Source organism: Perissodus microlepis, chromosome 15, assembly GCF_051167445.1.
Source record: "Perissodus microlepis isolate ML-2025 ecotype Zambia chromosome 15, ASM5116744v1, whole genome shotgun sequence".
NCBI lineage: Eukaryota > Metazoa > Chordata > Actinopteri > Cichliformes > Cichlidae > Perissodus > Perissodus microlepis.
This window is the reverse complement of record NC_140475.1, coordinates 30,592,965-30,619,381: the sequence shown is the minus strand read 5'-3', so window position 1 is coordinate 30,619,381 and position 26,417 is coordinate 30,592,965. Positions and strand designations below refer to the sequence as shown.

At 43.4% G+C, this 26,417-nt stretch overlaps 1 protein-coding gene across 3 annotated transcripts; it reads right to left on the bottom strand.

The window, feature by feature from the left end:
* Window positions 1–689: 689 nt before the first annotated feature.
* On the bottom strand, window positions 690–26,245 carry cenpe (centromere protein E). 3 transcript variants are annotated; one of them, XM_084953125.1, is made up of 54 exons: window positions 26,112–26,245; window positions 24,736–24,845; window positions 24,552–24,641; window positions 24,356–24,474; window positions 24,149–24,268; window positions 23,885–23,966; window positions 23,726–23,793; window positions 23,580–23,654; window positions 23,446–23,497; window positions 23,221–23,308; window positions 20,385–20,514; window positions 20,066–20,185; window positions 19,836–19,988; window positions 19,610–19,763; window positions 19,414–19,513; window positions 17,517–17,880; window positions 17,384–17,440; window positions 17,008–17,175; window positions 16,826–16,900; window positions 16,669–16,740; window positions 16,193–16,324; window positions 15,871–16,048; window positions 15,637–15,791; window positions 15,045–15,191; window positions 14,670–14,849; window positions 13,983–14,099; window positions 13,721–13,891; window positions 13,490–13,636; window positions 13,011–13,232; window positions 12,734–12,808; window positions 12,527–12,640; window positions 12,329–12,445; window positions 12,093–12,233; window positions 11,709–11,942; window positions 10,564–10,785; window positions 10,287–10,361; window positions 10,081–10,194; window positions 9,883–9,999; window positions 9,647–9,787; window positions 9,275–9,496; window positions 9,101–9,193; window positions 8,671–8,751; window positions 7,972–8,097; window positions 7,696–7,878; window positions 7,400–7,609; window positions 6,902–7,114; window positions 6,512–6,715; window positions 6,079–6,255; window positions 5,883–5,983; window positions 5,647–5,744; window positions 5,386–5,521; window positions 2,984–3,351; window positions 2,862–2,900; window positions 690–885 (listed from the first exon to the last, which is right to left on the bottom strand). In XM_084953125.1, the coding sequence occupies exons 1-54, from the start codon at window positions 26,165–26,167 to the stop codon at window positions 809–811; spliced, it is 7,380 nt and encodes a 2,459-aa protein (XP_084809251.1). In that variant the 5' UTR covers window positions 26,168–26,245; the 3' UTR covers window positions 690–808. The 3 variants fall into 3 exon arrangements, with proteins under 3 accessions (XP_084809251.1, XP_084809253.1, XP_084809252.1); XM_084953126.1 differs by lacking the exon at window positions 690–885 and adding an exon at window positions 1,353–1,572; XM_084953127.1 differs by lacking the exon at window positions 2,862–2,900.
* Between the last annotated feature and the right edge of the window lie 172 nt (window positions 26,246–26,417).

The following is a 26,417-nucleotide window of genomic DNA, read 5'->3' as shown; positions in this document are numbered from 1 at the left end:
CACTTCAGCCAGTGTTCCTAGAACAAAAGTGTGACTGTCAGAGAACCTTTGGGGAACGTTCCCCGTTTGCTAAGAGCAATACTAAAAAGGGCACTTACAGTAGTTGTGGGCTGCACAGGTTTCAGAGGGGTCTGTGGTCACAGCGTACATTTATACCCAGTAAGACATTAGAATGCTTTTGAATTTGAAAATGACTCTGGAAATATTAGAGTAAACAGTGTAATATGCCAATTTTAAGTGACAGGCCATCAAAAGTGAAGTGAAAAAAAGTTTGCTGTGCAAATCTGAAACCTTTGATACACAACTCTGCATTTTAATTGACGCAGATGGATACCCCTCCCTGAGCAGTGGTTCTGCTCCAGGTTTCTTCCTGTTAAAAGGGAGTTTTTCCGAATGGCAAACCACATATGAAAGACATGTTCTGTTAGGGTCCAGCGCACAAAGGCACATTTAGGACCACTCTAAATCTGGTTCTGCAATTGTTTGGGTTTAGTGGAGCAAATCAAACTTGCCATTGCTGACTCATATTCTGATCAATGTTCAGGTTCTTTTGTTTAAAACCATAGCACCTAAAGAAGCTGATAAATCTAAAACATTACTAGAGCTAAGCTAAGATACATCGTTCACAGTGTAGACTTGTTGGAACAAGGTCAGTTGACTGAAATATAACAGAGACACCATTTAAGCACCTTATTAAACACATTTATTAAATTTCTTAGAACAGGATGAAAAGGGAAAAATGAAAGTGGAGAATAAAAGTACATAAACATTACAAACAAAGGTGAAAATACTGCTCTTTACAAACACGTTATTGTGTTTTACACATTTCTTCCTGTTTTGGAGACTTTGGCCACCACTCGTTTTTGTCCGTGTCCACAGTAACATCTGTAAATACACAAGACAAACACCACTAAATGAAAAACAAATACTGAAGCATTAATAGGAATTTTAGAAATATTATTATATTTATTCTAAAGATCTGTTTTTGTGCAGAGGCTAATGACATCATACAGTCCTACCCAGTGATGTCACACTCCTCCACTGATTTACAGCAAGCTGTTAGTGAACAGCAAGCTGTTAGTGAACAGCAAGCTGTTAGTGAACAGCAAGCTGTTAGTGAACAACAGCTGTTAGTGAACAACAGCTGTTAGTGAACAACAGCTAACTTACTGCTCTTAAAAGACTTCAAACATGCGATTAGCAGGTGAAGATACATGGTGCATCTCTGTGTGGATGACTTTTTAGCTTTTGTTTGTCTGCAAGAAAACTGCAGACCAACCCTGAAACCTACTCTAAAACGCTGCAATGTTGTTAATGATGGTTTTCAATCATTTTTTTCCATGCAAAAAAAAAAAGAAAAAAAGAGTGTACCCAACTCATGTTCATAAATAAAGCACCTGCCTGAAGTCGAGGTTTGAAATTCTGTTAATGGTTTCCTCATTATGTACTGCTGCCTTCATTAACATAGTACTGCATGTTGCCACGTGACTGTGACATGGCAACATCATGGAGGAAAAGTCGAGCACCGAGCTGACAGCCCAACTCGAGCAGTTTGTTTGGACACGTTTCTGCCTTTAATAAAGACAACAGCAAACAAAAAACAAGAAAACTCAAATATAATTTTTCCTTTTTTCTTGGGAAAAGTTGTAGAAGTAGTACACATAAATACGCAACTGGTGTTACACAAAGCCACTGAGTCACCACAAAACCCACTAAAGTGCAGCTGTAAGAGTTACTGTACTGGTCACAGGGAGCTGGGTCTCCTAATGCAGCGGTCCCCAACCTTTTTTGCGCCACGGACCGGTTTATGCCCGACAATATTTTCATGGACCGGCCTTTAAGGTGTCGCGGATAAATACAACAAAATAAAACTAGTACTGGTACCGAAAAAAAAAGAAAATTTATTCATAACACACATGAAAAGACCCAGGAAAACCGAGTAAACGATAAAAACGATAACAAAATAACGCTGAAAACCGATAAAAACCCTGAAAACTATACATTTCACACCTGAGCCTCTACTCTTGCGGCCCGGTACCAAAAGACTCACGGACCGGTACTGGTCCGAGGCCCGGGGGTTGGGGACCGCTGTCCTAATGCATGCGTCTCTGACAAGGCTGATTTTTGCTGGTTACAAATACAAAAACTGCATCTCTACTATGGAATACTTTAAAATATAGAGTTCTATAATGTTTTAAAACACTTCAATTTTTTTTCTGATGTTCTGCTGAAAATAATAACATTATTTTATCATCAGATGTCCTTCCATCAAAATTTGGGTTATAATAACAAGCTTCAGATGCATCATCAGAGTCCAAGTCTCTCCTTGTCGTTGTGCTCAGTGAACGTGTTCACTTTGAGCACAAACATGTTCAGTGACATAGCCCACTGATAAATACACCCATGTCTTTCTTCAAATGACTCATTTAACATTAGCAACTGTTAACTTAAAGGGGACATGTCAGACACATTCTGTACTAACAGAAGATGGAGCTAAACATGTTTTAAAACTAACTTTAAGCACAGACAGTGCTACAGCAGGGCTCATTAGCTTTTATGTGTGTAGTATTTCATGCTCCCTTTAATATGGTGTCAGGAGAGTCATGACAGCTGTCACAGCTGATTTTTAAAAAGGTACTTATAGTAAAATAACAGGAGTAACGTTATTCCCTCCTGCTATTATTTGGGATTTATTCTCAAATGAAAGGGACCAGACCCCGTTGAACAAGGTGGCCACGGCAGAAGAACATGTTACTGTGATTGTGGTTCTGAGAAGACCGGTGAAGTGCCATTAACCCGTGCTTCTGTTAGTATACCCCAAGTGACTGAACCCTACATCCCCACATGTTGTATGTTGTTACCCTGTTCTGGAGCTGCCGTTTCAGGAACACGGGAAACCTCTGACAAAACAAACGGCCAACATCTTTATGATATTCTGAAGCTTTTGAAAGAATGTGACAAAGTGGACTACGCTGCAGTTTACCTGGAATGGTTCCGAGACTCGAGTTGTCGAAGAACTGCTTGGGACAGTTTCTGGACAGTGTCTCAGAGCTTCCGCCCACATCAAAGAATCTGCTTTTGGGGGATTCAAGGAGAGAGGCCTTTGGCGAATCCAGCAGCTTTCTGGGTGACTCCAAACCCTTCCTGGGAGTGTCCAGGAGCTTCTTGGCAGGTATAAAAAACTTTTTAGGTGAGCTCAGCAGGTTGGAGGAGTCAGAGGTCATGGGAAAGCCCCTCTTGGTGGGAGTGCTAGGTGACTGAAGCTTGTCCTCTTCCACTTTGTTCCGCACCTTTAGTTTGATGGCTCTGTTCTTCCACTTGGTAATCTCAGCCTGCTGACTGGCAACCACACTGATGAGAAAGGAAGTCAGTGATTAGAGCTCGACTTCAATTTTTATGTCACAAAGTGATAACTATGTAATGCGATCTGTGTTTGTGGAGTGAGCGTTAAAACCAAACCGCCATCAGGACAGCAACGGGCTTCATCTGAATGACAGTTTGTCTAAATATCTGATCAGATCTTAATCCTAGTGACACAACAACTTGTATTGTTGTCTTGGGAGACAATAGCACTGTCTATCAACTGGAAATAATTTGATAACTATTAATGTTGCTAAACCAGTTTCAGAGGATAACTGCACGGCAAAACCAATTAGAAAGAAACAGAAGAGAAAACCTAAAATAACACAAAAAACAACAACAAAAATCCCAGAAATGTGAGAGATTGAGACACAGTTTGTAACATTGTTCACTCTTAAAGAAATGCTTAATCAGCAAAAAAAATGGATATGAACTTGAGTGTCATCCCATTTTTAATCCATAGGGTTTGATATGATGTCAGGCGAGCCTTTTCAGTTCTTGCCTGCCATTAAAGATGCAAGAAGCTGCTGCAGTATTCTCCTAAAGGGTGGGCATGATCATACACGTGTCTTCAGCCCACGCGACGGCCACGTACAACGCACCAAGTTACAAAAATCAAGAGGTGCACAATTGGCCGATGCGCCACAAAGAAGGATGTGATATCTTCAAATTAGCTTTTAATGCAGCAGTTATGTTAATATGCATCATCCTTGTTATATAAATAAATAAAATGCAAAAGGTGGCGATGTGCTTTACACTACTGCAACCAATGTTTTTGGATTGTGCTTGTTTATCTAAGGCTTGGATGCAGCTGCTCAGCCATGGAAACCCATGAAGCTCTCTATGCACTGTTCTTTCAAGCTGATCTGAAGGTCACATGAAGTTTGATCTACCACTTTATGGCAGAGTTGATGTTGTTCCCCATTGCTACCATCTTTGTGTTAATGCCAGCGACCCATTGTTTCACAAATGTTTGTAGAAGCTGTCTGCATGCTTGGATGCTTGATTCTATACACTGTGGCCATGGAAATGACTGAACACCTGAATTCAGTGATTTGGATGGGCGAGTACAGCACAGTGCAGGTATAGATGATATTGATGGAGCAATACAGGGACATCATATGCATAGACAGTACAGAAGTAAATATGGAAAGTAGCATTTTAGATTCAAGATCTTATACCAGTTCAATGTTTCCCTGTTTGAGGGAGTTGATCTACAAATGTTACTCCTTTACCACAAAAAAAAAAGAAAAAGAAAAGTGTCTTATTGGAACAAATGGAGATTTACACTCAAACAGATTTGATATCATTTCACTGTAAAATAATAAAAACTCTGAACTTCAACATGCATTTAAAATGGGTCAGTCAGCTTTAAGCTAATTAAAGATGATTGAAGGTTAATAATGCTATACTAATGCTATTATATTAAGCTTTAAGCTGCTTCCAAACTTTCAGACTTTGTTAAAATGTCTGCATATGGCATTAAAGCATGACTAATCAAATGGGTGGTTATTTATCAAACAGGCAGCAGTGCATTTGTATTTTTACAGTTCACCATCAAATTTCCAATCATTATAATGTAGGATTCCTCAGAGTGAGTGTTACTGTATGTCAGATTTATAAATGACCTGCTGCCTGTGTTAAAGAAGGCATTGCAACGTATGCAGATGGTATTACAATCTGCCGATAGTAGAGAAGAGAAATCAAGAAAACACAGCATGAGGAATTGCTGTTAATCACTCAGTGGGTTTCTGAGTCAGAGGGTCAAAGAGGGCTAAAGAGGGCTAAAATGTTTGATGTTGTAGCCGACCAAACACTGTTACAGTCAACTCAAATCAATAACAGTTGCTAAGATGGGCATTTCAGTCATAATGTCCATGATAGCTGGAAGAAGAGCCACAGTAACACAAGCTGTGTGTAGAATGTTAATGATTCCACAGCAGTAAAAACATCACTCAAAGTGTTTTCTACTTTAAACACACGTAGCGATTGTATTGGTTGCAAAGACAGTGCTGATGCTGTTACCTTTCCAGTTCTGTGATTTTCATGTGAAGCTGGCTGACTTCCTTCTCCAGCTTGGATTTCTCCATCAGAATACTGCTGCTGACCACAGAACTCCTGGGGTTGGTCAGTCTGGCATGAAGGTCCTTACCCTGCAAGACTGATTCCAACATGAATGCATCATTTAAACATGCTCCTCTTTCAATGGTTACACCTGAATTAGTTATTCATCTGTCAGATTTCTTTGTTTGTTAGCAGATATACATGCACAGCGCTGAAACTTACACGACTCTTCTCCCTCCTGTTGGGATTTTCTCAAAGTCTCTTTAAGCTTCCTCAGTAACTCTTCTTTTTCCTCCAACAGTGTGTTCATCGCCTGGATCCTGGAAGACAGAATGCCGGTCATTAGAGTCAGCAGTCCTGCAGCAGGCCACAGGTCTTGACACCACTGGCCTCTGAAAACCACAGTGGAGAAAAACTAAACAAACAAAAGTGTAGGAACGAATTCAATAGCTCTTTACTCTCGTTTGTGTTCGTCAGATGCTGAGCTGAGCTTCATCTCCAACTGCAACAGCTTGGTCTGAAGCTTCTCCAGCTCAGCCACACTGGGTGATGATTTTTTCTGAACCAAGAAGGACAAAGATCATCGTACCAGCTACTCATTCGTCAGATAACCAAACTGAAGTGCAGCTGCGCTGTTATATGAAACCAACATACCTCAGATTCTCGAATTTTGCTCTTCAGAGCTTGTATAGCGTTCTGTTTCTCTTCAACTAGTGCACGGTTGTCCTGCAGCTCAGTCTGCAGGAGTTGTGTTGCCTCTTTGTGGTTGGAAACTTTGGCGTCAGCTTTGATGCGTGCTTCCTCCAGCTGCTCATTTTGAATATGCAGAGCCTGAAAGTGAAACACAGTGGCTCTCAACTTCACCAAAACAAACAGTGCATTGGTCGGGGACTAGTTTGGGTGGTGAATGAATCCACCATTGGATGCTCTGATTTCTAGTAGCAAGCTGGTGTCTGTAAGCGTGTGTGTGTGAGAGAGAGACTGTGTTTTCATGGTAATGAAGGAACACATCACCCAGTACTAACTGATGTTTCAACTGCTTTGAACAAGATTAGGAAAGAAATAAGAAACCGTGTGGCAAACACACTTTCACTTTTTCCTCTGCGTGTTTCAGCTGAGAAGCTAGCTGCTGGGTTTCCTTCAGCAGAGCTGCGACTGTCAGAAGCGCTCCCTCCTCCAGTGCCTGCAGCAAAGTGGAACTTTTGCTTTTCACCTCCCTAAGGTGAGACTCGGCCTCAGCCACCAGCTGTTTTAGCTCTTCAAACGGACCCTTCTGCTCATCAGTGATACTCTGTGGGAGGTAGGTGGAAAAAAGAGCAATGCGGTAAATATCATTTAAAAGATTCCTTCTAATCCTAACTAACCAATCCCCAAAGCAGTCTGTGACATGCATCTAGATTAAGAGCCAATCATTTGATTCATTCTGAGAGCTGGAATTATCCATTCAGAGAAATCTTTGTCAAACACGTCAACTGACCTGCAGAAGACATTTCTTGCTTTGTATCCCCGCCGTTCTGCGGTCAGACTCCGGCTCCAGGATGCTGTCCAGCCCACTGAAGCTATTTGGCTGGTTGGTGATCAGGACCTGCAGCTGCTTATTGAACTTGAATCGTTCTTGAATCTCACCCTTCAGCTCATGGAGGTAGGAGGTCATGTGGTCCCAGAGCTTGTCCAAAATGCTGCTCATTTTCTACAAAATCAGCAGAGTCACCATAAAGTACCAGTGATGGAGAAGTGGATGCACATGAACAGGAGGGAGTAAAATCAAATCTGTCTCCAGCTTCAACAAGTAACAACCTGTGTTGCAAGACTGACAATACAGCTGCTGCCTGCTTGTTATACACCACGTGACTAATAATGATAAAGTAGACACCAGAAAAGTACAGTCTTCTTCTCAAACTTCTCAGAAGCTGGTTTCTTTGAATGGGACAGAGAGAGCGTCCAATTGTTTCAGGGAGCAGGGCAGAAGGCTCACCTCCATGTAAAGTTGCCTCCTGTCCAGCAGCTCAGGCAGTCTCTGCTCCCACAGTGTGTCAAAGCCCTCGACCTGAACAGAGTGGCTGGGCGCCTGCGCTCTGCATAGAAGCACATCCTGCAGCCGTCTCTCCTCGAAGACGGCCAAGTCGTTTTTCACCAGCTCCTCAAAAATGTTCCTGTAGCCAAGTGCCTTCACACGCAGCAGCTCCTGTGGGAAAAGGACCAGAGATGACTTCATTCAAAGACCAGCACATTTAGGACATTTTGTAGTACAGTCAAACTACAGCCAGTTACTTGAATTTTCCTGAGATTTTCATCAGTTGACTGTCCCAGCTGAAAGACCGCATCATAGGCATCCTTGGTGGCCTTGGGAAGAGGATGCTTCAGGGAACGCCGCTCCCTCAGGCCCTTGTCCTGAGTTATATCGTCATAACTACAACAAGTGTCTATGAATTGCTGGAACCTTTTGAAGGACTCCTAAAATGACAAGAACCAGGTAGCATCAGAGTTATGATCACACTGCATGCTAGAAAGACATTTGAGCTGCAGAGCAGTCAATGAAGCCGTTACCTCAAGCTGTCTGGTGGAGTCTTGCAGTCGTGACGACAGCAGCTCCTTATCCCCGCTGGTGCTCGGCTCCGACCTGCTGAGCTGCTCTCTGAGAGCAGAGATGGTTGCATTCGCTTCGCTGAGCAACTGGAAATAAAAATAAAAATCAGTCAGCATTTAGCCATCCTCAACTTTATGCCGGCGATTTATTCTTGCGTGTAATTGACATTCCAGCTTTTCATCTGCGTAGAAGCTCTCTATTAAAGAATGTCACTTCTGACAAGCTAGCCAAAATATGAGATTCCCTCCAGTCCACCTAAATATAGTGCCTTTCTACTTTACCTGAGCTCTGATGAATGCATTCACACATGTTCACACAAGCCGAGTCGGGAATAATGGAAAGGGGCATTATTACTGCAGCCCACTAGGGGCCTCAGTTCACAATTTGGGAACCACTGTTTTACAGCAATACTGAACAGAGCACCATGTTTGTGTCCCTGCCATACAAGACAGGGAGTATCAGCACTCTCCAACTCAGTCCTCAGCTTTTAATCATAAATGGACTGGTGCTTACATCACACGTCTCAGTAACCCGCACACTATGTTCAGTGTCTTGCCCAAGGATAATTCGGCATGCAGATTAGAGGAGCTGTGGACTGCATTATCATAATCCAAAATTATGGTTCTAAAAAGAGGAAACAAATGAGAGCAAAGACTCACCTGCTGCACTGCGTCTGCTTCACTTTCAGCCTGAGCGCGTCTTTCTGTGTGCATTTGAACTTGCTCTTTAAGCTGCAGTATCTGACAAAAACAGAGCAGGTCGAGGTGTGAGCACGCAACACAGCTAACAACAGTGCTAACTGGGATGGAACCCATTTAGACCAATGGAAAACTTTTTGAAAGTGGGGCTCATCCATGTTTAGAAAAATTGTCAAAAACCACCAGCTGGAGGATCAAAAGTAAATCTACATGCACTTCTTCCTTGTTGGCAAGGCTGCAGAGGTTAGGATACACTTATGCAGGGAATGCCGACATGCATTTGTAACAATAAATGTGTGTTAGTGGTAGGTGGTCGGGCTAGCTTCCCCACAGCTTTCATACTAATGTAAGCATCCACAGTCGAAACAAGCAGAAAATGACTGGGACCTACGTCTTGCTGCAGCTTGGCTTCTTGCTCTCCTCTCTCAGGCTGCTGCATGTTCAGCTGTTCCAGCTGACTCAGCTTGTCCTGGATGGCTGAGATCTGCAGATGAATGAGAAAATATGATCAAGTTTCCAGGCTGCTCTTCCAGTTCTCGGTCACTTTAGAATAGCACTAATTTACCATCTCCACCCTGTCCTCCAGCTCTGCTCGGAGCTGCTGCTTCTCCTGCCTCAGACCCTCCAGGATCTCCTGCAGCTCGTCTCTCTCCTTGCTGACAGACGTCACTCTGCACAGCAGCTTCTGCATCTCCTCGGTGGAGGTCTGAGTGCTGAGCTCCTTCTCAGACAGCAGACTGTCTCTCTCTGCTCTCACACTCTCCAGCTCCTCAGTCAGTCTCTGAATCTGTGCAGAAACACAAAGGTTAGTCTAAACTGTGACTTTAAACAGTGAAAGACATGAAAATGGTGGCTGAATGTAACAAAGGGATGCACACAGTAAAACTGCTGACTGTACACATGTTAGAATAAAGCAAGTATAGAAAAATAGTCCTGCCTGGTCTGTGAGCTCTTGTAACTGGAGGGTACTGCCTGCATCTTTGCCACTGCTCGGTCTGCTCTCCGTCTGTTCCTTCTGAAGCAACAGGGCATCTCTCTCTGCTCGGGCGCTGTCAAGCTCCTCAGAGAGTGTCGTTAACTGTTAAAGGGAAGGTACCCAAATTATTGTTGTAGACAACAGAGCAAATTAAAAACTTCATTCATTAATGATGAATGTTATTCAATGTAAGTCACCTGCTGTGTAAAGTCTACTTCCTTTTGCTCATAGAGTTGCACACAATCACACAGCTTTTGTTTCTGCTCCTTTAGCTCCTCTTGAAGACACTGAAGAAGACAGTTGGTCTCCTCGACCTGAAAGTAAGAAAACATGGTCAATTACCTCCAAGGCACAGCAGTTATCCAGCTTAGTGAAACATGTTGCAGGGAACAAACCTGTAGTTTCAGCTGAGCCTGCGTTTCTTGGCTCACTCTTTCGAGATCGCAGTTTTTATTTTGTTCTTTGAGCTGCTCTTGAAGGGAATGCATGAGACTTTGAGTCTCAGCAGCCTAAAAATAAAAGGGGAAAATAATGTATTTGTTCAACAAATGAAAGACAAAATCTTTGACACTCCCAGTGTGACCAAGAACAAAACCCTCACCGTGACTGTACTACGCTGCAGATCACCCTCCAACTGGCTCTTCTGCTCTGTGACAGCCTGCAGAGCACCCTGCAGCTGCTCAATTGGGGAAAGGAAAGAGCAAGGCTTTTGTTTATTTCTTGCCCCCGAACAGGCAGGTCTGCATGCTGTTTGCTAAGTGACATTTTTCTTATTGTCAAAAAAATCTCAAGATAATGTTTCAGTCTACTGCTAAGCAAACACATGCCTGTGTTTAAAAAGGGGGTGGAATCAATAAATAAATGGACTGATTACAAACCATCTCCACCCTGTCCTCCAGCTCTGCCCGGAGCTGCTGCTTCTCCTGCCTCAGACCCCCCAGGATCTCCTGCAGCTCGTTTCTCTCCTCGCTGACAGACGTCACTCTGCACAGCAGCTTCTCCATCTCCTCTGTGGAGGTCTGAGTGCTGAGCTCCTTCTCAGACAGCAGACGTGCTCCTTCTGCTTCAGCCATTTTCAATGCGTCGGTCAGAGTCCTTATCTGTAAAAGACACGATTGGCTTTTTGACTTATCAATGAAATTTCATTGATGTTTACAGAAGCAAGACAAAAAGACATGAACTTGCTGATTTAAAGAACACAGGCAGATCAATGACCCTGTCTTTCTGCACAAACAGCTCCTCTTGCACTGAGGACACCCTAAAACTAAATGTCATTAACATGAGAAAATCCAAAAAGACTACAACAAGTCCATGAGACAGAAACGCAGCTAACGTTGCAGTACAACACCTCCCAGTGAAAACTAGGATCTACGGATGCTAGAAGACCGACTGAGAACCTCCTGAGGTCAGAAAATATTGTATTGCTGTTCGCAGCGTGGAATAAGACAGGGACACGTTCGTCACCAGTATTATTCCTTACGGTCACATGGATGGGTGGAAGGACAGAAAGACATCAATCCAGTGGACAAGGTGAATACCAGCGAGTCTTACAGTAATAAACAAATACATAAAGTACAGTAGAAAGCTACTATTGGACTGCTACACCTGTATCAGTCCTGGGAGAATCACTACACTTAATATGTAGATGGATCAGTGAAACTAACAGTACGGAGTCTGAAAATCTGATGAAGCTAAAAAACACAAAAGATGTTGTTTTCTCTGAAGGAGGACATTTTCCTCATCACTGTGCATGTGTTGAATTTACTTCTTCACCACAGTTGATGTGGACAGTAATATGTGTCTATATAACACACATCACTGTGCAGAAAAGAGGCTTCATATTGTACCATAGAGACAGCCGCTATCAACATGCAATTGGCAAAGGACAGAAGGAAAAACTCCCTTTTAACAGGAAGAAACCTCCAGCAGAAGCAGGCTGAGCGAGGGGCGACCATCTGCTGCCACTTGTTAGGTGGTAAGGGGAAGAGAAGGAGAGAAGAAAAGCTGGAGCTGTCAATCAGACCTCAGACTGCAGTGTCTCCACCCTGTCCTCCAGCTCTGCTCGGAGCTGCTGCTTCTCCTGCCTCAGACCCTCCAGGATCTCCTGCAGCTCGTCTCTCTCCTTGCTGACAGACGTCACTCTGCACAGCAGCTTCTGCATCTCCTCGGTGGAGGTCTGAGTGCTGAGCTCCTTCTCAGACAGCAGACTGTCTCTCTCTGCTCTCACACTCTCCAGCTCCTCAGTCAGTCTCTGAATCTGTGCAGAAACACAAAGGTTAGTCCAAACTGTGACTTTAAACAGTGAAAGACATGAAAATGGTGGCTGAATGTAACAAAGGGATGCACACAGTAAAACTGCTGACTGTACACATGTTAGAATAAAGCAAGTATAGAAAAATAGTCCTGCCTGGTCTGTGAGCTCTTGTAACTGGAGGGTACTGCCTGCATCTTTGCCACTGCTCGGTCTGCTCTCCGTCTGTTCCTTCTGAAGCAACAGGGCATCTCTCTCTGCTCGGGCGCTGTCAAGCTCCTCAGAGAGTGTCGTTAACTGTTAAAGGGAAGGTACCCAAATTATTGTTGTAGACAACAGAGCAAATTAAAAACTTCATTCATTAATGATGAATGTTATTCAATGTAAGTCACCTGCTGTGTAAAGTCTACTTCCTTTTGCTCATAGAGTTGCACACAATCACACAGCTTTTGTTTCTGCTCCTTTAGCTCCTCTTGAAGACACTGAAGAAGACAGTTGGTCTCCTCGACCTGAAAGTAAGAAAACATGGTCAATTACCTCCAAGGCACAGCAGTTATCCAGCTTAGTAAAACATGTTGCAGGGAACAAACCTGTAGTTTCAGCTGAGCCTGCGTTTCTTGGCTCACTCTTTCGAGATCGCAGTTTTTATTTTGTTCTTTGAGCTGCTCTTGAAGGGAATGCATGAGACTTTGAGTCTCAGCAGCCTAAAAATAAAAGGGGAAAATAATGTATTTGTTCAACAAATGAAAGACAAAAATCTTTGACACTCCCAGTGTGACCAAGAACAAAACCCTCACCGTGACTGTACTACGCTGCAGATCACCCTCCAACTGGCTCTTCTGCTCTGTGACAGCCTGCAGAGCACCCTGCAGCTGCTCAATTGGGGAAAGGAAAGAGCAAGGCTTTTGTTTATTTCTTGCCCCCGAACAGGCAGGTCTGCATGCTGTTTGCTAAGTGACATTTTTCTTATTGTCAAAAAAATCTCAAGATAATGTTTCAGTCTACTGCTAAGCAAACACATGCCTGTGTTTAAAAAGGGGGTGGAATCAATGAATAAATGGACTGATTACAAACCATCTCCACCCTGTCCTCCAGCTCTGCCCGGAGCTGCTGCTTCTCCTGCCTCAGACCCTCCAGGATCTCCTGCAGCTCGTTTCTCTCCTCGCTGACAGACGTCACTCTGCACAGCAGCTTCTCCATCTCCTCTGTGGAGGTCTGAGTGCTGAGCTCCTTCTCAGACAGCAGACTGTCTCTCTCTGCTCTCACACTCTCCAGCTCCTTAGTCAAAGCCTTTATCTGTCAGTGAAAACATAAATCTAAACAACCCCAACAAGCTCCACTTGCATTTTGAAGCACACAAAAGAGTTTCATCTGTGCATTCTGTAGTGCTGCAATGTGTCTCTTCCCATGTGCTTAATACTTTATTACTTAAAAGAGGCAGCAGTCACTGAAAAATTGACTTTTATAATTGGGTGTGGTTAGAGATGACATTAGATCGGCACGTCTTCCTGACCATGTATGCTACACAGAGAAAAGCACCCCGAAAGTCTTACATGTGTTTGCAGTTCCACCAGCTTATCATTGTGCTCACTGGGAAGCCCATCCAGCTTCAATATTTGTGCTTCTAGCTCTTTGATCTGCTTCTTTTGCTTGCGGTTTTGCTCCACGGCCGTCCTCAGTTCCTCCTGATTCACAATCATCTGTAAAGAAAAAAAAAAGTTTGCTTTGACACAAACCTGATAGAAGAACAGTAGCACAAAGGAAGAGTAGAAACAGCAACTTACCATTTCCACATTTTCCTGCAGGTCTGTCCTGAGCTGGTCTCTCTCAGCAGTGAGAGAAGCCAAGGTAGCGCTCAGCTTCTCCACATCCTCCGATTCCCTCTGAAAGGTCGTCATCAGGAGAGCCTCTTTCTCATCTCGCACACACTGCAGCTCCTGTGATAGCCTCAGCATCTGTCACATTACCAGCTGTCACAACTCTGACTCGAGGACTCATTTAGAGTCCACACACTGAGCAACAAGCCTGAAATAACATATCACTTACCTTCTCCCCTAAATCAGACTCTTTCTGCTCATGAGCTTTCACGAGATCTGAATTCTTTTCTTTTTGTGTTTGAAGCTCATCCTGAACAGACGGTAGAACAACCTGCATCTCAGCAACCTAGAAAACAAGCAAACATCATGTAACAACTTATTCGTGTATCGCTTTTCACACATAAAAGTCACAAAGTTCAAGTACAACACAGTTCATATCCGAACAGATAAACATGTCAGCAGAAGGCCTCATAAAACGGAAAACTGTTTTTTTCATGCTCATTAAAGGTGAGGCTAGAGAGACAGCAGTCTAAGCAGAGGAGCCAGACCTCCCCCTACAACTTATGCAGGGTAACACAGGTCAGATCAGGCCAGTCGAGAGATGGAACCTTTGCAGCGTGTCCTGGGTACACGCTGGGTTTCCTCTCAGTAGGACCCAGACCAGCTGAGGTGACATCCTTGTCAGATGCCTGAACTGCCTCAGCTGGTTTCTGTTGATGCGGAGAAGCAGCAGCTCTACTGAGCTTCACCCCAGTGACTGAACTTCTCAACCCATCTCTAAGACCCCTGACAACATGGCCCCTGAGTTTACCACGACCCACAAACGCCTCCACCGCAGTAAAGGGGCAATTCACAGAGATTCCAGTGTTATCTGGTTGTCCTACATTTCTTACAGAAACACTGACCACTCTCTCACCTTGTCCACGTGTTGTTGCAGCTTCACCCTGAGCTCGTCTCTCTCTGCGGTCACAGATGTTACAGCAGAGAGCAGCTTCTCCGTCTCCTCTGCAAACCTCTGATCAGCAGTGCTCTGCTCGGACAGGAGCTCGGCTTTCACAGCTCGCACACACCGAAGTTCTTCATTTAACTGGCTGATCTAAATAAATACATACAATTCTGTTTTTGTCATAGCTATACGAATCACAGTCTTCAAGACACTCACATGTGCAGTTGAATGATATCAGCTAAACTGTAAAACTGTATTATCGAATGATTTTAACTCTTTTTCTGTTGATGGGCTAATGGTTGCACATGTGCTCAGCTGTAATAAGAGCAGCTATCAGTGTCATACTTGTTCTTGAAGCTCTCTGCTAATCTCCTCCTCAGTGCTTCTGGAAGCTTCGCTGTCAGCAAGCTTCTCCTCCAAATCCTTGATCAGCTGCTGCACGTCGCTCAGTTTTCCTTCCAGAGCTCCTCGCTCCTGCTCACTTCCTTCAAGCTGAAGGAAAACATGACAACAGTTGTTTGGAAAGCTGTACGTATAAATGTTTTGTCTCTTTAGACATAACTGCACACACTTTGGAGGACTATTAAACTTGCTATCATTTTAAGCCCGATCCAGAGATTTTTATCCTGGATGACTAAGCCAACACTTCCCTCAGCCTCACTGAAAGGCTTTGCCTTTGACTCATTATTATATCATATATATTATAGCATGCCTGTACTTCCCAATGTTTCCACCAAGTACACCGAACAAGTACCTGTCCTCACATTTGTCTCAGCAGCTGCAGTAAATGAAGAGCCTAGTAGCTGCTTCACTTTCTATTTGAATAACCTCTGGTGCTAGTTATGACCCTCTGCAAATGTGCTCATGCTCCCCCCCCCCCCCCCCCCCCCCCAACTGGATGATGTCAGATTGGCTTTAGAGGATATTTGGGCCTCACCTGCTTTACCAAGGCGTCCACTTTATCTGGGAGAGTCTGACATGCAGCCAGCTCATCTAGCTGAGCTCTCAAGGCCGTCTCCACTTGACGAGATGCCATCAACTCTTTATTTAGATTGGCAACAGTTTTCTCAAGCTCTATGCTGTCAATCAGATCTGGAGAAGGAGCAGATGTTACGAGGGGCAGGTTCGTATGATGGGCTACAGTCTATAAACGCAACACGTGGAAACCTACTTTTAGGCACATTGCCATCTAGCAGAGTGGTGAGCTTGGTGTTCTCATCAAATGCGACATTCAGCTCCTTCTGGAGATCGCTCTGCATCTTTCTGTAACGCGACTTCTCCGTCTCCAGCTGAAAACGCAGACTCTTCACCTCCGCCTCCCTTTTCTCGTGGCTGGCAGTCAGAGTCACCTGGACGAGATCGTCAAGAAGCAGGAGATGCATTAATCGCTTACAGCTGCCATTGTTGGCTCACACTTCCTGGAATATTTTTAAAATGAGGATAGATGTGCTGCAAAAAATAATTTTTTGTCATTTTAGTGTTTGATTACGTACATTCGTCTCCTCCAAAGAAATGCTGCGACTGCGTAGGACAGCCCACTCCTTCCTTGTGTCTCTGCTCAGCAGCTCTGCATCATCCAGAGAGCGGCGAAGCTTCAGCACCTCCTGCACCAAGTCCTTACTGCCCTGAAACAAGAAAACACGAAACGGTTAGCTTGTGCCATCGTTAGATTGCTGCTGCTTTCAGCACCCTGTCAGCGCTCAGATGGGACATGTTAGCCTGCTAAGACTGTAAGCAAGCACACTTTGCGTGAGAACAGCCTGGTTTATTCCAGGTTAATGACATAAACTGATATTACACACACACACACACACACACACACACACACGTGTTGGCCCATCTACTGCTCCAGACAGACAGATGCTCGGAGCATGAGGTGCTACTGGTTTCTAACATGTGACAGATGCACACTCCACAGTGTCACATCTACATGATGTTCCACGTCACGTGACTGAAATACTGGCCGTACCAGGTTCTCCATCTCATGTGCAAATTCTGTTTCCTTCTTCTTCAGCTGTTCAGTCAGAGTCTTGATTTCATTCTTTCAAAAGAAGAAACAAAAGCTTAAATACAAATCAAATCAAAGTGTTTCGGATCAATAAACTCTACACGTCCACTCATCTTACCTGGAGCTGCATGCGCTGGAGTTCAGAGGACTCAACAGCTTTCGTCAAGCTTACAATTTCATTTTCTAACTCTTTCTGCAAGTTTCCAGAAGCAACGTGAACATAGTGAGATGAAAACATATTTGATAAACAGCTCTGTGAAACTTTGTTGTCAGTGGATCTGAGAAAGTTCTCCTCGTTACCTCGTTCTCCTTCCTGCACCCCTCTTCTAGAGATTTGAACTCGTCCATCTCCCTCTTCTCCTCTAGCTCCTGTAATACAGCAGCCTTCTCTTTCTCCAGACGCTCCATTTGCTCTATAAACATGCCCAGCTCCTGTTTCAGGTAGTCTCGCTCTGCAGCCACCAAGTCCTGTAACAGTATCATCCAGTTTAACACCACTGTAGTTTCCACGTCAGACGACTGCACTGAGAGCTTTCAACACTCGAGTGTTAAGAAAGCTGAGAGTGAGTTTAGAGCAGTGTGCAGCATGGGCTTTGTTTGAAAATCCGTCTGCCCCTTTACAGAAAGCAGTAGGATATTTGCTGTAACTGCTCTAACCTCTTCACCTTACACTTACCTTCTCTGACGCCAAAGTTTCACAAAGCTGGATGGTCTCAGCAAACTCTTTTCTCATCTGAAAAACAGAAGATTAAGACAAGTGATGATAATGTGACGCTTGGCAGACAGAGCCCGAGTCAAACACAGCATACCTGTTCATTTGTCTCAGTGTCCACGTCACTGTGTTCTCCCAGTTGTTTCTCCAAGTCCATCGCTCTCAGCTCCAACGTGTCAGCTTTCTGTGTGGCCTCCAGCCTCTGCTGAGCTTCAGCGTGCAGCAGCGCTTCCAGCTCTGTTCTCCTCTGTTCTCCAGTCTGCACTTTTTCCAGTGCTTCCTGTCTATGCTGCACCTCTGTTTCCAGCTCCAGCTGCAGCTCTGCCACTCTGCCCTTTAACACATCTAAATTTGACAGGGCCGTCTCTTTCTCCTGACTCTCCTGTTCCAGCTGCATCTCCAGACTGGACACTTTGCCTGAAAGTTCTTGCAGACGATCAGGAGACATGAAGTCTCTGGGACTGTAACAAAAAAAAAGCAACCGGGACATGTTTATGTTACACACCAGCACACAGTGATGGCACATGATGCGACGACTCCAGCAGCACTTGAAGTATTAGGGAACAGTTTTATTAAGTGACCGGCGCATTCCGGCTTGTGGCCTTAATCAGGGTCCAGGTGGACCTCCCCCTTTTAATGTTCCTGTACTTACTTTATATTAGCTTATTTGCATTTTGTATGTAATTTTGAGTATGTGTTACTTTAAGACATGTGGAAAGGAGAATGATGTGAAGGAGTCTTCACATCATCAGATCTTTCTCTTCTCCGTGCACCTTAGAAGTAGGTGAAGAAAAATGTGTTGCCATCTATTTGATGAACAACACAAATGTTTGGGGCTGGGGTGACACAGATCTCTCAGACCTCTCAAAGTCATGCAGTTGGTAGACTGGACTTTACAGTGTCCTTCTTCATGGACCACATGAGCTCAAACACATTCCAGTGAAGACCACAGACATCATCTGACTGACACTAAGAAATGGATACGCCAATTTTTTCAACAGTCAAACTCAGACCCAGAGTCCTGCTAAACTCTCAGGAGGTAGAGCAGGTCATCTACTGCCTGGAAAGGTTGGTGGTTCAATCCCTGGCTCCCCGATGCATCCATTAGAGTATGAATGTGTGGGAATGTTAGCACTTAAAAGCATTGGGTGAACGTGACATGTTGTATAAGACGGAGAGTTAAAAGTGCTAAATAAGAATCAGTCCACTTACACCACTCTGCACCTCACCCTCTCTACAGTGATTCTGAGAAGTAAATTTGCTGCAGCTTAAGAAAACACCAGAAAAAAAAAAAAAAAAAAAAAAAAAAAAAAAAAAAGAGTCAAGAGCCATTGTTGCTACCATGGAAACTGTTTACTGACTTGTCAAAGCCCTTTAACAATTCAGAAGATTGCCCATTAAGCAACCGACAGACTAACAGTTCAAAAGAAGTCCGGTGAAAGAAGCAACGAACACTCACACAACGAAGTTCAGATGGTGAGCACAAAAAACCTCTGCTGTATCCAAATTTCTTTCTTTTCCTTCTAAAGGACACAACAGGAATACCAGCACCCACTCATAAGTAGACTTTTTAATACTGATTGTTCACAGGCAACACATTTGACTCAACAACAACATTCCTTCACTACTTTTTCATTTGGCAACAGTCAGTAGCACAGGGGAATACATGGACCCCACAGAGGTTTCACAGATAGTCTGACTCCTCCAGGTTGGCACATCAATACATGTCACTGCCTGAACAGATGCTGTGTCTCCCAGCACAATCTCAAGAAGACAGGCCGTAGAAGGCCCCTAACCCATCACGATACAATGCAGCAGTACAGACCAAGGGAACATTTTTCCTCATTTCAAGTGGGTAAAGTGAATTCTGGACGACTGAGGGTAACCCACAGGCACGTTCGATAATAAATACAAATAAATGATTGGTGTCTGATATGGCTTTTAAGTTTGAGAATACAAGGCTTCATTGGTGACAGAACTGCTCAGACACGTACCTGTCTCCAAAGCTACGAACAGTCACAGAGCTTCGACTCATTTCCATTTCATCTGACGGCTCATCTGGAATTCCCCAGTTGGACTCAAAGTCCTCATCGTCTGTTAAAATAGAGCACGAATACGAAAAAAATAAAAATAACGCCCCAGCAAAATTCCATCGTGGCATGAATATTCATCCTTGGTGCTCCTCGTTACCTTCACCCAGCTCCATCAGGCAGGAGAAGTCTGACCGAGTTCTCTTCTGAGTGAAAGATTCTGCAAAGCTGAGATCAGAGAAACTCCCCACACAGCCAGATGGATGGCCAAGTTTTACCATCTTTCCTCCCCAGGTAACCCTGCGGCTTGGCATCTTGATAAAGAACACATGTTGTGATTAAAGCGAACATACAGAGAACTGCAACTCGTGGTTCAGCACAGTTACCTTCTGGACTGGGACCAGATTTGAGCTTGTCACAAGGAGATTGGCCAGATTTCTCTTCAGGCCCTCTTTTTCTCTCTGCAGCTGATCCTTCTCTTGGAGCAGCTGGGAGAGAACCTCCTTCTCTGTTACAGTGGTCTGCGTGACTGAAGAAACCTGCATGAGATGTGCATGGGTCAGTGTGTGCAGATCAGTGCTGCTGGAGGAAGAAGAGGAAAAGTGGAGACACTTGCCTCGTGAAGTCGTCGCTTGAGTTCTGCAATTTCATTGCGATACCTTTTGAGCAGAGCTCCATCATCTGACACCTCTGTTACGTGAGGGTCGTTCTTCATTTTCTTTGCTGTGCTTGCAAACTATTGCAAAGAAGTCACAGCGGGTGGGTTAAAGTGTTTAGCAGTTTATGTTCTCAGTGGTTCACACGTCAAAGCTTCAGCTAATTTTTATTTCACACAAACTTTATCATCTGTGTAAGACAAAGTTTGTACTACACAATTTCTCGTCTGAAAGCATTTTTGAAATGGATTACATAACAGTCAGTCATGTTCTCCCTACCTGTAGAGTGCTGAGGGTCTCATCCAGAGTGACTGGGGTGATGGTGCAGATAATGACAGTTTTAGCATTCCCACCCAACGAGTTCTGCAGGATGCGGGTCAGTTTACTGTCTCTGTAGTTGGTGAAACCCCTGAAGAGAAAATATTTAGGTAATATCTGCACTTTCCATTTAGTGTTCAACACAAATACACACTTAATTTTTGTTGTGGCTAAAATCGTGCTCTCTAAAGGCTTCTTTGGCCCTTTGAAAAAAATAGGACTGGAAGCGCATCCTTTGGTTAGATGAGACAAAACTACAGCTCATTGCTCACAGAGACGCCGCTTATATTTGGAGAAAGAAGAGGCATACAACCCATCTGAAACTGGGACTCTTGCCAAAGTAGGCGGAATCACGCTAAAAGAAGGATACCTTCAGATTTTAATGAAACCCTCCAGCAGTCAACAGCAGAACAGGATCAACACAGATGACAACAACCCACCAGCTTCTTAAAACACAAATATCTAATTAAATGGCAGCAACATTTAGGCCCAGCAGGCAGGCCAGTATGGTCTGCTGAAGTTCTAAAAATAATGAAAAATGATTTCAGTACTTTGACCATGGCCAGATGAGCTGGTCAGAGTACTTCATTAGTTTTTCTAGGTTTTACAGCAGGGCTCGTAAAATCGCTAGCCCGACGTCCCGGGGCTAGCGATTTTTCCAGTCGGGCTACCAAAATCCACCTCAGCCCTGCCCGTCGGGCTATTATAGGAAGGAAAGATATGTCAGTGCTTTTGCATTCTTTCGCAAATGTAGCTGAGTAATTATGTCATCGGCATCAATGAGCCACTGTCAATATGTGACACACTGAAATCGCGTTTGAATTTGCGCTTGTTTTTTGCTTTCACTTTGCGATGGTGCGAACTGTGTATAGAGAGCGGCAGCACTGATTGGTAAGTCACAGATTAATTGCGCACCAATTCCTCTGGCATCGTCTTATCAATCGTTAGCTTACTATCAAACATGACAAGTGAAATCTCCTGCAGCAAGCTTAAACATGTGATAGAGGTTGATTGCGCAGAAAATTGCTGATCATTATGCAAGTATGTGTGTAAAAGCAGATGGATTTACGCAGGTATTTTAGTTCTTTAGAGCCAAACAAGACAGGTCAGGGTGAAGAAGGGACAGCCAAAGAAAAGCTTACCACAAAACGGAAAAGTTATGACAAATCAGACTATGAGGCAAAAGGAAAGCGCAGCTTTTTTGGTTTCATGGACAAAAGAATTTATGTGGCTGGAATATGACAAGCTAAATAACAATGTTCTGCCGGGTGTGTTGTGAGTTTCCCTCGATTTCTGAGTCGACAAGCGCCTTTGTTACTGGGACCAGTCATTTTAAGAAAGACCCCATCAGAACCCATGAGAAATGCAAGAAATGCATTATTGCTCAGTCTGCAGTATCTTTCCCAGAACAAACACCAATTGCAAAAAACAGACTAAAAATAAACCAAGCATAACAAGAAGTCCTGAAAAATCTGTTTAGAACAGCGTACTATGTTGCAAAGAGTGAACTACCATTGGCAAAATTTAGCAGCCTTTGCAAACTTCAAAAAGCAAATGTCCTAGATCTTGGTTCCACTTGCCTCTTACCTGTGATTTCAGTGGAAATTTCAAATTCAGGATCTGACATTCATATTCTACACAGTTCTTGCAAGTTCATAGAAATTTCTGTTCAATTAGAACCAAATATTTGAGTTGATGATTGTAATTTGTTGTTGTAATTTGTGTTTTGAATATTTTTAGATTGATGTTTTGTTTCCTTTACAATATTATACTTTAATGTATAATATTGTAAAGGAAACAAAACATCAATCTAAAAATTGTCCTTTTTTTTTCTCTTTCTTTTTTTTTTTTTCTTTTTCTTTTTTTTATTCGGGCTACTTAAATTTATTTTGGGCTACCAAAAACTGAAGAGTGCCTGCCCAAAGGGCTACCAGGGATTTTGAAATTTTGCGAGCCCTGTACAGAGAAAGATCTCAAAGGAAATATTCAGTGAGCAGCAGTTTTCTGTGTGAAAACGACTGGTTGCCACTGGTTTAAAAAGCGAAAGTAAAAATGGACAATAGAAGATTGGAAAAACATTGCCTGATTTCTGCTGCAATACCGAATGCCATATTCAATTCAGTTTTATTTGTATAGGACCAAATCAACAACTGCTTCAAGGCTCTTTATATTGCAAGTCAGAGACCCTACAATAATACAGAGAAAAAGGCAGAAATCAGACAACCCTCTATGAGCAAGCCCTTTGGCGACAGTGGGATGGAAGAACTCCCTTTTAACAGCAAGAAACCTCCATCAGAACCAGGCTCAGGGAGGGGCGGCCATCTGCTAGTTGGGGGGGCTGGGAGTACACAATATGAAAACATAACACTTGGGCATCATCTAAACACCACAGCCTAGTTCAGTATTGTTGTTGATCATGTCCACAGTGTACCCATCTTCTGATGGCTGCTTCAAGCAGGATCTCAAACCATTAAAATACTCTGGAAATACTACAAACTCTCATCTCACGCATAACCATCCTGAGATAAGGTAACAAACTTGCATTAAATCGGCTCAACCAAAGAACCATCCAACACGGGACAGCTTATCTTGACAAAACTACCACAAGCTAATGGTTCAGTCACATTTTCAATATAATTGAAATAAGATAACTCTGTTATTGGACAAAATAGGAAATAATTTGCAGTTGACAAGATTGTACTGTGAGGGAAGGACAGTACTGTTACAATATCATATTTGCGGGGTGTGTGGCGTTTCCCACATCGAGTACCAAACGTCAGCTCAATTATTTACTTACTTCTGGTTTTCGTCGGTCAGTTTCTTTATCACTTGGCCGAGCGTGAACAAGCTGCGGTTTATATTACAGCCTTCTTTGAAACGTGTACCTAGGACACAGAACATAAAGCAGAAAACTGGATTGCTGAAAAATGTGTAGACTGCAGCATACACTTGCAAGGTTACCCCAACATGATATCCAACCATATTCAAAAAACAAAGAATGCTGGATTTAAATCCACATTACCTTCAGCTCCAGTTTGACTTGCTCTCTCAGATCCGGCCAGATCCACTAAATTCTGCAAGATGAAGCAAAACCGTTAGCTACCAAACAAAGGAAAGAAGACAAACCAGGCCAACGATGAAAGAGAGGTAGCCTACCAAATGAGACACAATGATGGCTCCATCACTACTTTCACCTGATGCTGCGTCGCTCCTTTCCCGGCTCTCCAGGATCTAAGAAAAAGTCCATTGTGAGAAATGCATTTCCAAAGACTCCCACATGACTGTAGCTATATGCTTCTTACCATCCGGAAAATAGTGTGCGATCGGCTGCTCTGCTGGTTCATTTTTGTCTTTCCATAATGTCGGTTCTCTGGAGAGGGACGGTACAGAAAATGTACTGCTTGTTATGGTCTGTACTACGAAAAAAAAAAAAAACTCTTGGAATTCATCGCATGTCTTACTTTCTCCTTTCCGAATCCATGCCAGGACTTGTGCAGGAGATGTAACCAACTCTTCAGTCAAATCAGCCACATAGATGTTTTTCTGCAAACAGTAATCATTAACATACAAAGCTCATGTAAAACAGCACACTACACTTCATAGCATTACAGCACTCCTAGAGTCTGAGACACGTCACTGCTAGCGATTTGCAATTAACACAGAAATGCTGAGAACCAAACCTCTAAGTAGTGTTCTGAATCTAGTCATCTAAATGATCAACCTACATTGATTTGTTCTCTGACTTCTAGAGGTTTTCTTTTCCAGCTGTCGACAAGCAGGTCCGTCACAGTCTCGTTGTAGATCTCCATGTAGGACACTCTGAGAAGGAACTCCTTCTTAGGAAACTTGGGTTGAAAGAGAAGTGACCCTTTAGGATGAAAAGTGACTGATACCAACAGCAACAAGTTTCAAACATGCGTCACCATTCTTACGTTCTTAATGGTTTGAAAGACATCCTCCACAGCTTGAGGTATCACTCCGGGGGTGCGACTGGTCCCCATCATGGTGAAGGTCTTTCCAGAAGAAGTTTGCCCGTAAGCAAATATGGTTCCTGTACAGCAAACACAGAAAGTAAGAGAAGAAACCATGCCGCCCAACGAGGGATCAAACATCGTTTCCTGCACATACCATTGTATCCTTCGACAGTGGAAACAACCAGAGGCTTTGCAATGCCATTGTACAGCTGACTGGTCGTTTCATCAGCGGCAAACACTCGGTCTGTTAACAGAGAGAGGTTAGTGTTCGCATTCCCATTACTGTGAAACAAAACCAAAATAAATTGCTGATTTTTTCTGTATGTTTGAATACAGACCAAAGCTGAAGCTCTTGGTGGAATTTCCATCATCAATCTGATGAATTGATTTCTCGTCAGCTTTCCAGAAAATCTGGACAGGCTCCGCATTCTCGGATGCACTCTCTTCCCTGAACAAAGACACACATTCCACACACATAAGCACAAACAGTGAGATGCTTTCTTAACAACAGGTTACTATTGCTCTGCATCGACAAACCTGTTGTTGCTTTCAATCAGCAAGGCAAGCATTATATTAAAGAAAATCAGGACCGCTTCATGTTGTAGTGGTCAACACATTTGTCTTACATTGACAGTTTGCGTCTGGGAGTAAACAAACCCAGCCTCAGGGGTCACAAGCTGATCTACTGCTAGTGTCAGTCTGGAGCCCAGGTAAGTGACAGGGCTGAGTCAAGAGGTGCATTGAGGGTTGTACAGAACCCATTGCCAAGAGTATTTGCTGTCTTTTGTCTAAACTGTGCATCTGTCACATAACCAATGTTAGTCAAGTGTCATTTAACCACCTGTTGTCTACTTTTAAATCTGCAAAGGGAACAGGCTGGGAGCAAACAGGCATTTTTACAATGACGGAGAACTCTCACTTCACTGCGGATGATATGAAAACCACCCTGACCCTTCTGAGCGTTCCCAAAGATGGCACTCCTTGAATCAGCTCACAGCCAGCTGTTCCAGTGTTGTGGCAAAAAGCGATTGTGGGAATTAAACTATTTTAAAACACTTGTTGACCTATAATCTGTCAAAAATACATCATTTTGAGTCAGACAAGGTCAATCAATACTTGGAAAGTGTCTTTTACATATCTTTCATTAACCCGGGTAAAACATGTCACTGACATTAAAAATACGTTTTTCAAGAGAGATTTGATCTGGCCAAGAGGGCAGCAGAAATTGTAAGAAATATTACATCACATTTCTATAAGCATATTTTAGTGAGCAAAAAAAGACTTTATTATAATGTGGGTACAACGAAGCCCAGTCATAGAGATGAAAAACAGCTCGTTTCTTTACTTTATATATAATCCATTCCGAAATCCTGTTCACCACACAGCAACATCGGAAATCACTTTTTAGCCCCGGTAACGCAGTCTGCTAGCTACCTCGTACTCGTTTTCAGCTCAGAAACCTTTTTCCTTTTTTCGTGCTTGATAGTGGTAATAGTATGACATGTCTGTTCTGGTCGGGACACCGTGGAAACAAAGAACGCTTTTTTTCCCTGGTTCTGTGAAACTTCATTAAAGAGACGCGAAGTTTACTTGCCTTAACTGCTAACACTTTAGCGCCAGAGCCGACTCTGAGGTTGAAATAACTGACGAGTTCAAAATGCTACCGGGGCAATGTCAACAGTTAACGGGAATTTTTAACGCCGTCCAGGCTCACCTCGCAATAAGCGGACGGACTCGAACGCAGACTTTTACCGCTGACTCCTCTGTCATCTTCGCTCCGTCGGTCTATCTCCAAAAACAACACAAAATGCGAGCAGGAAGACCAACGCGCTTTTCTCAGTTTGAATTTTTGCTCCTGACGTTTGATTGGCCAACATCTCCGCGTGGACTGGACCATTTGTGTTTGTGAAACGAGGACGATAAATGATCGGCTTAGGTTTTGGTTAATGCTGTGCTTCTACAAATCCATCTTAACTGAGAGTTTGAGGTGATGGATCTGAATATGACACTCAATGAGACT

What these genes read in the sequence shown, in the direction of transcription:
- cenpe (XM_084953125.1), bottom strand. Translation starts at nt 26,167, where the DNA reads ATGACAGAGGAGTCAGCGGTAAAAGTCTGCGTTCGAGTCCGTCCGCTT. An exon ending in TGCAACAACACGTGGACAAG is followed by an intron (nt 14,100 to 14,669) that starts GTGAGAGAGTGG and finishes CTTGTTTTCTAG; the next exon opens with GTTGCTGAGATGCAGGTTGT. An exon ending in TACAAGAGCTCACAGACCAG is followed by an intron (nt 11,943 to 12,092) that starts GCAGGACTATTT and finishes GTTTCTGCACAG; the next exon opens with ATTCAGAGACTGACTGAGGA.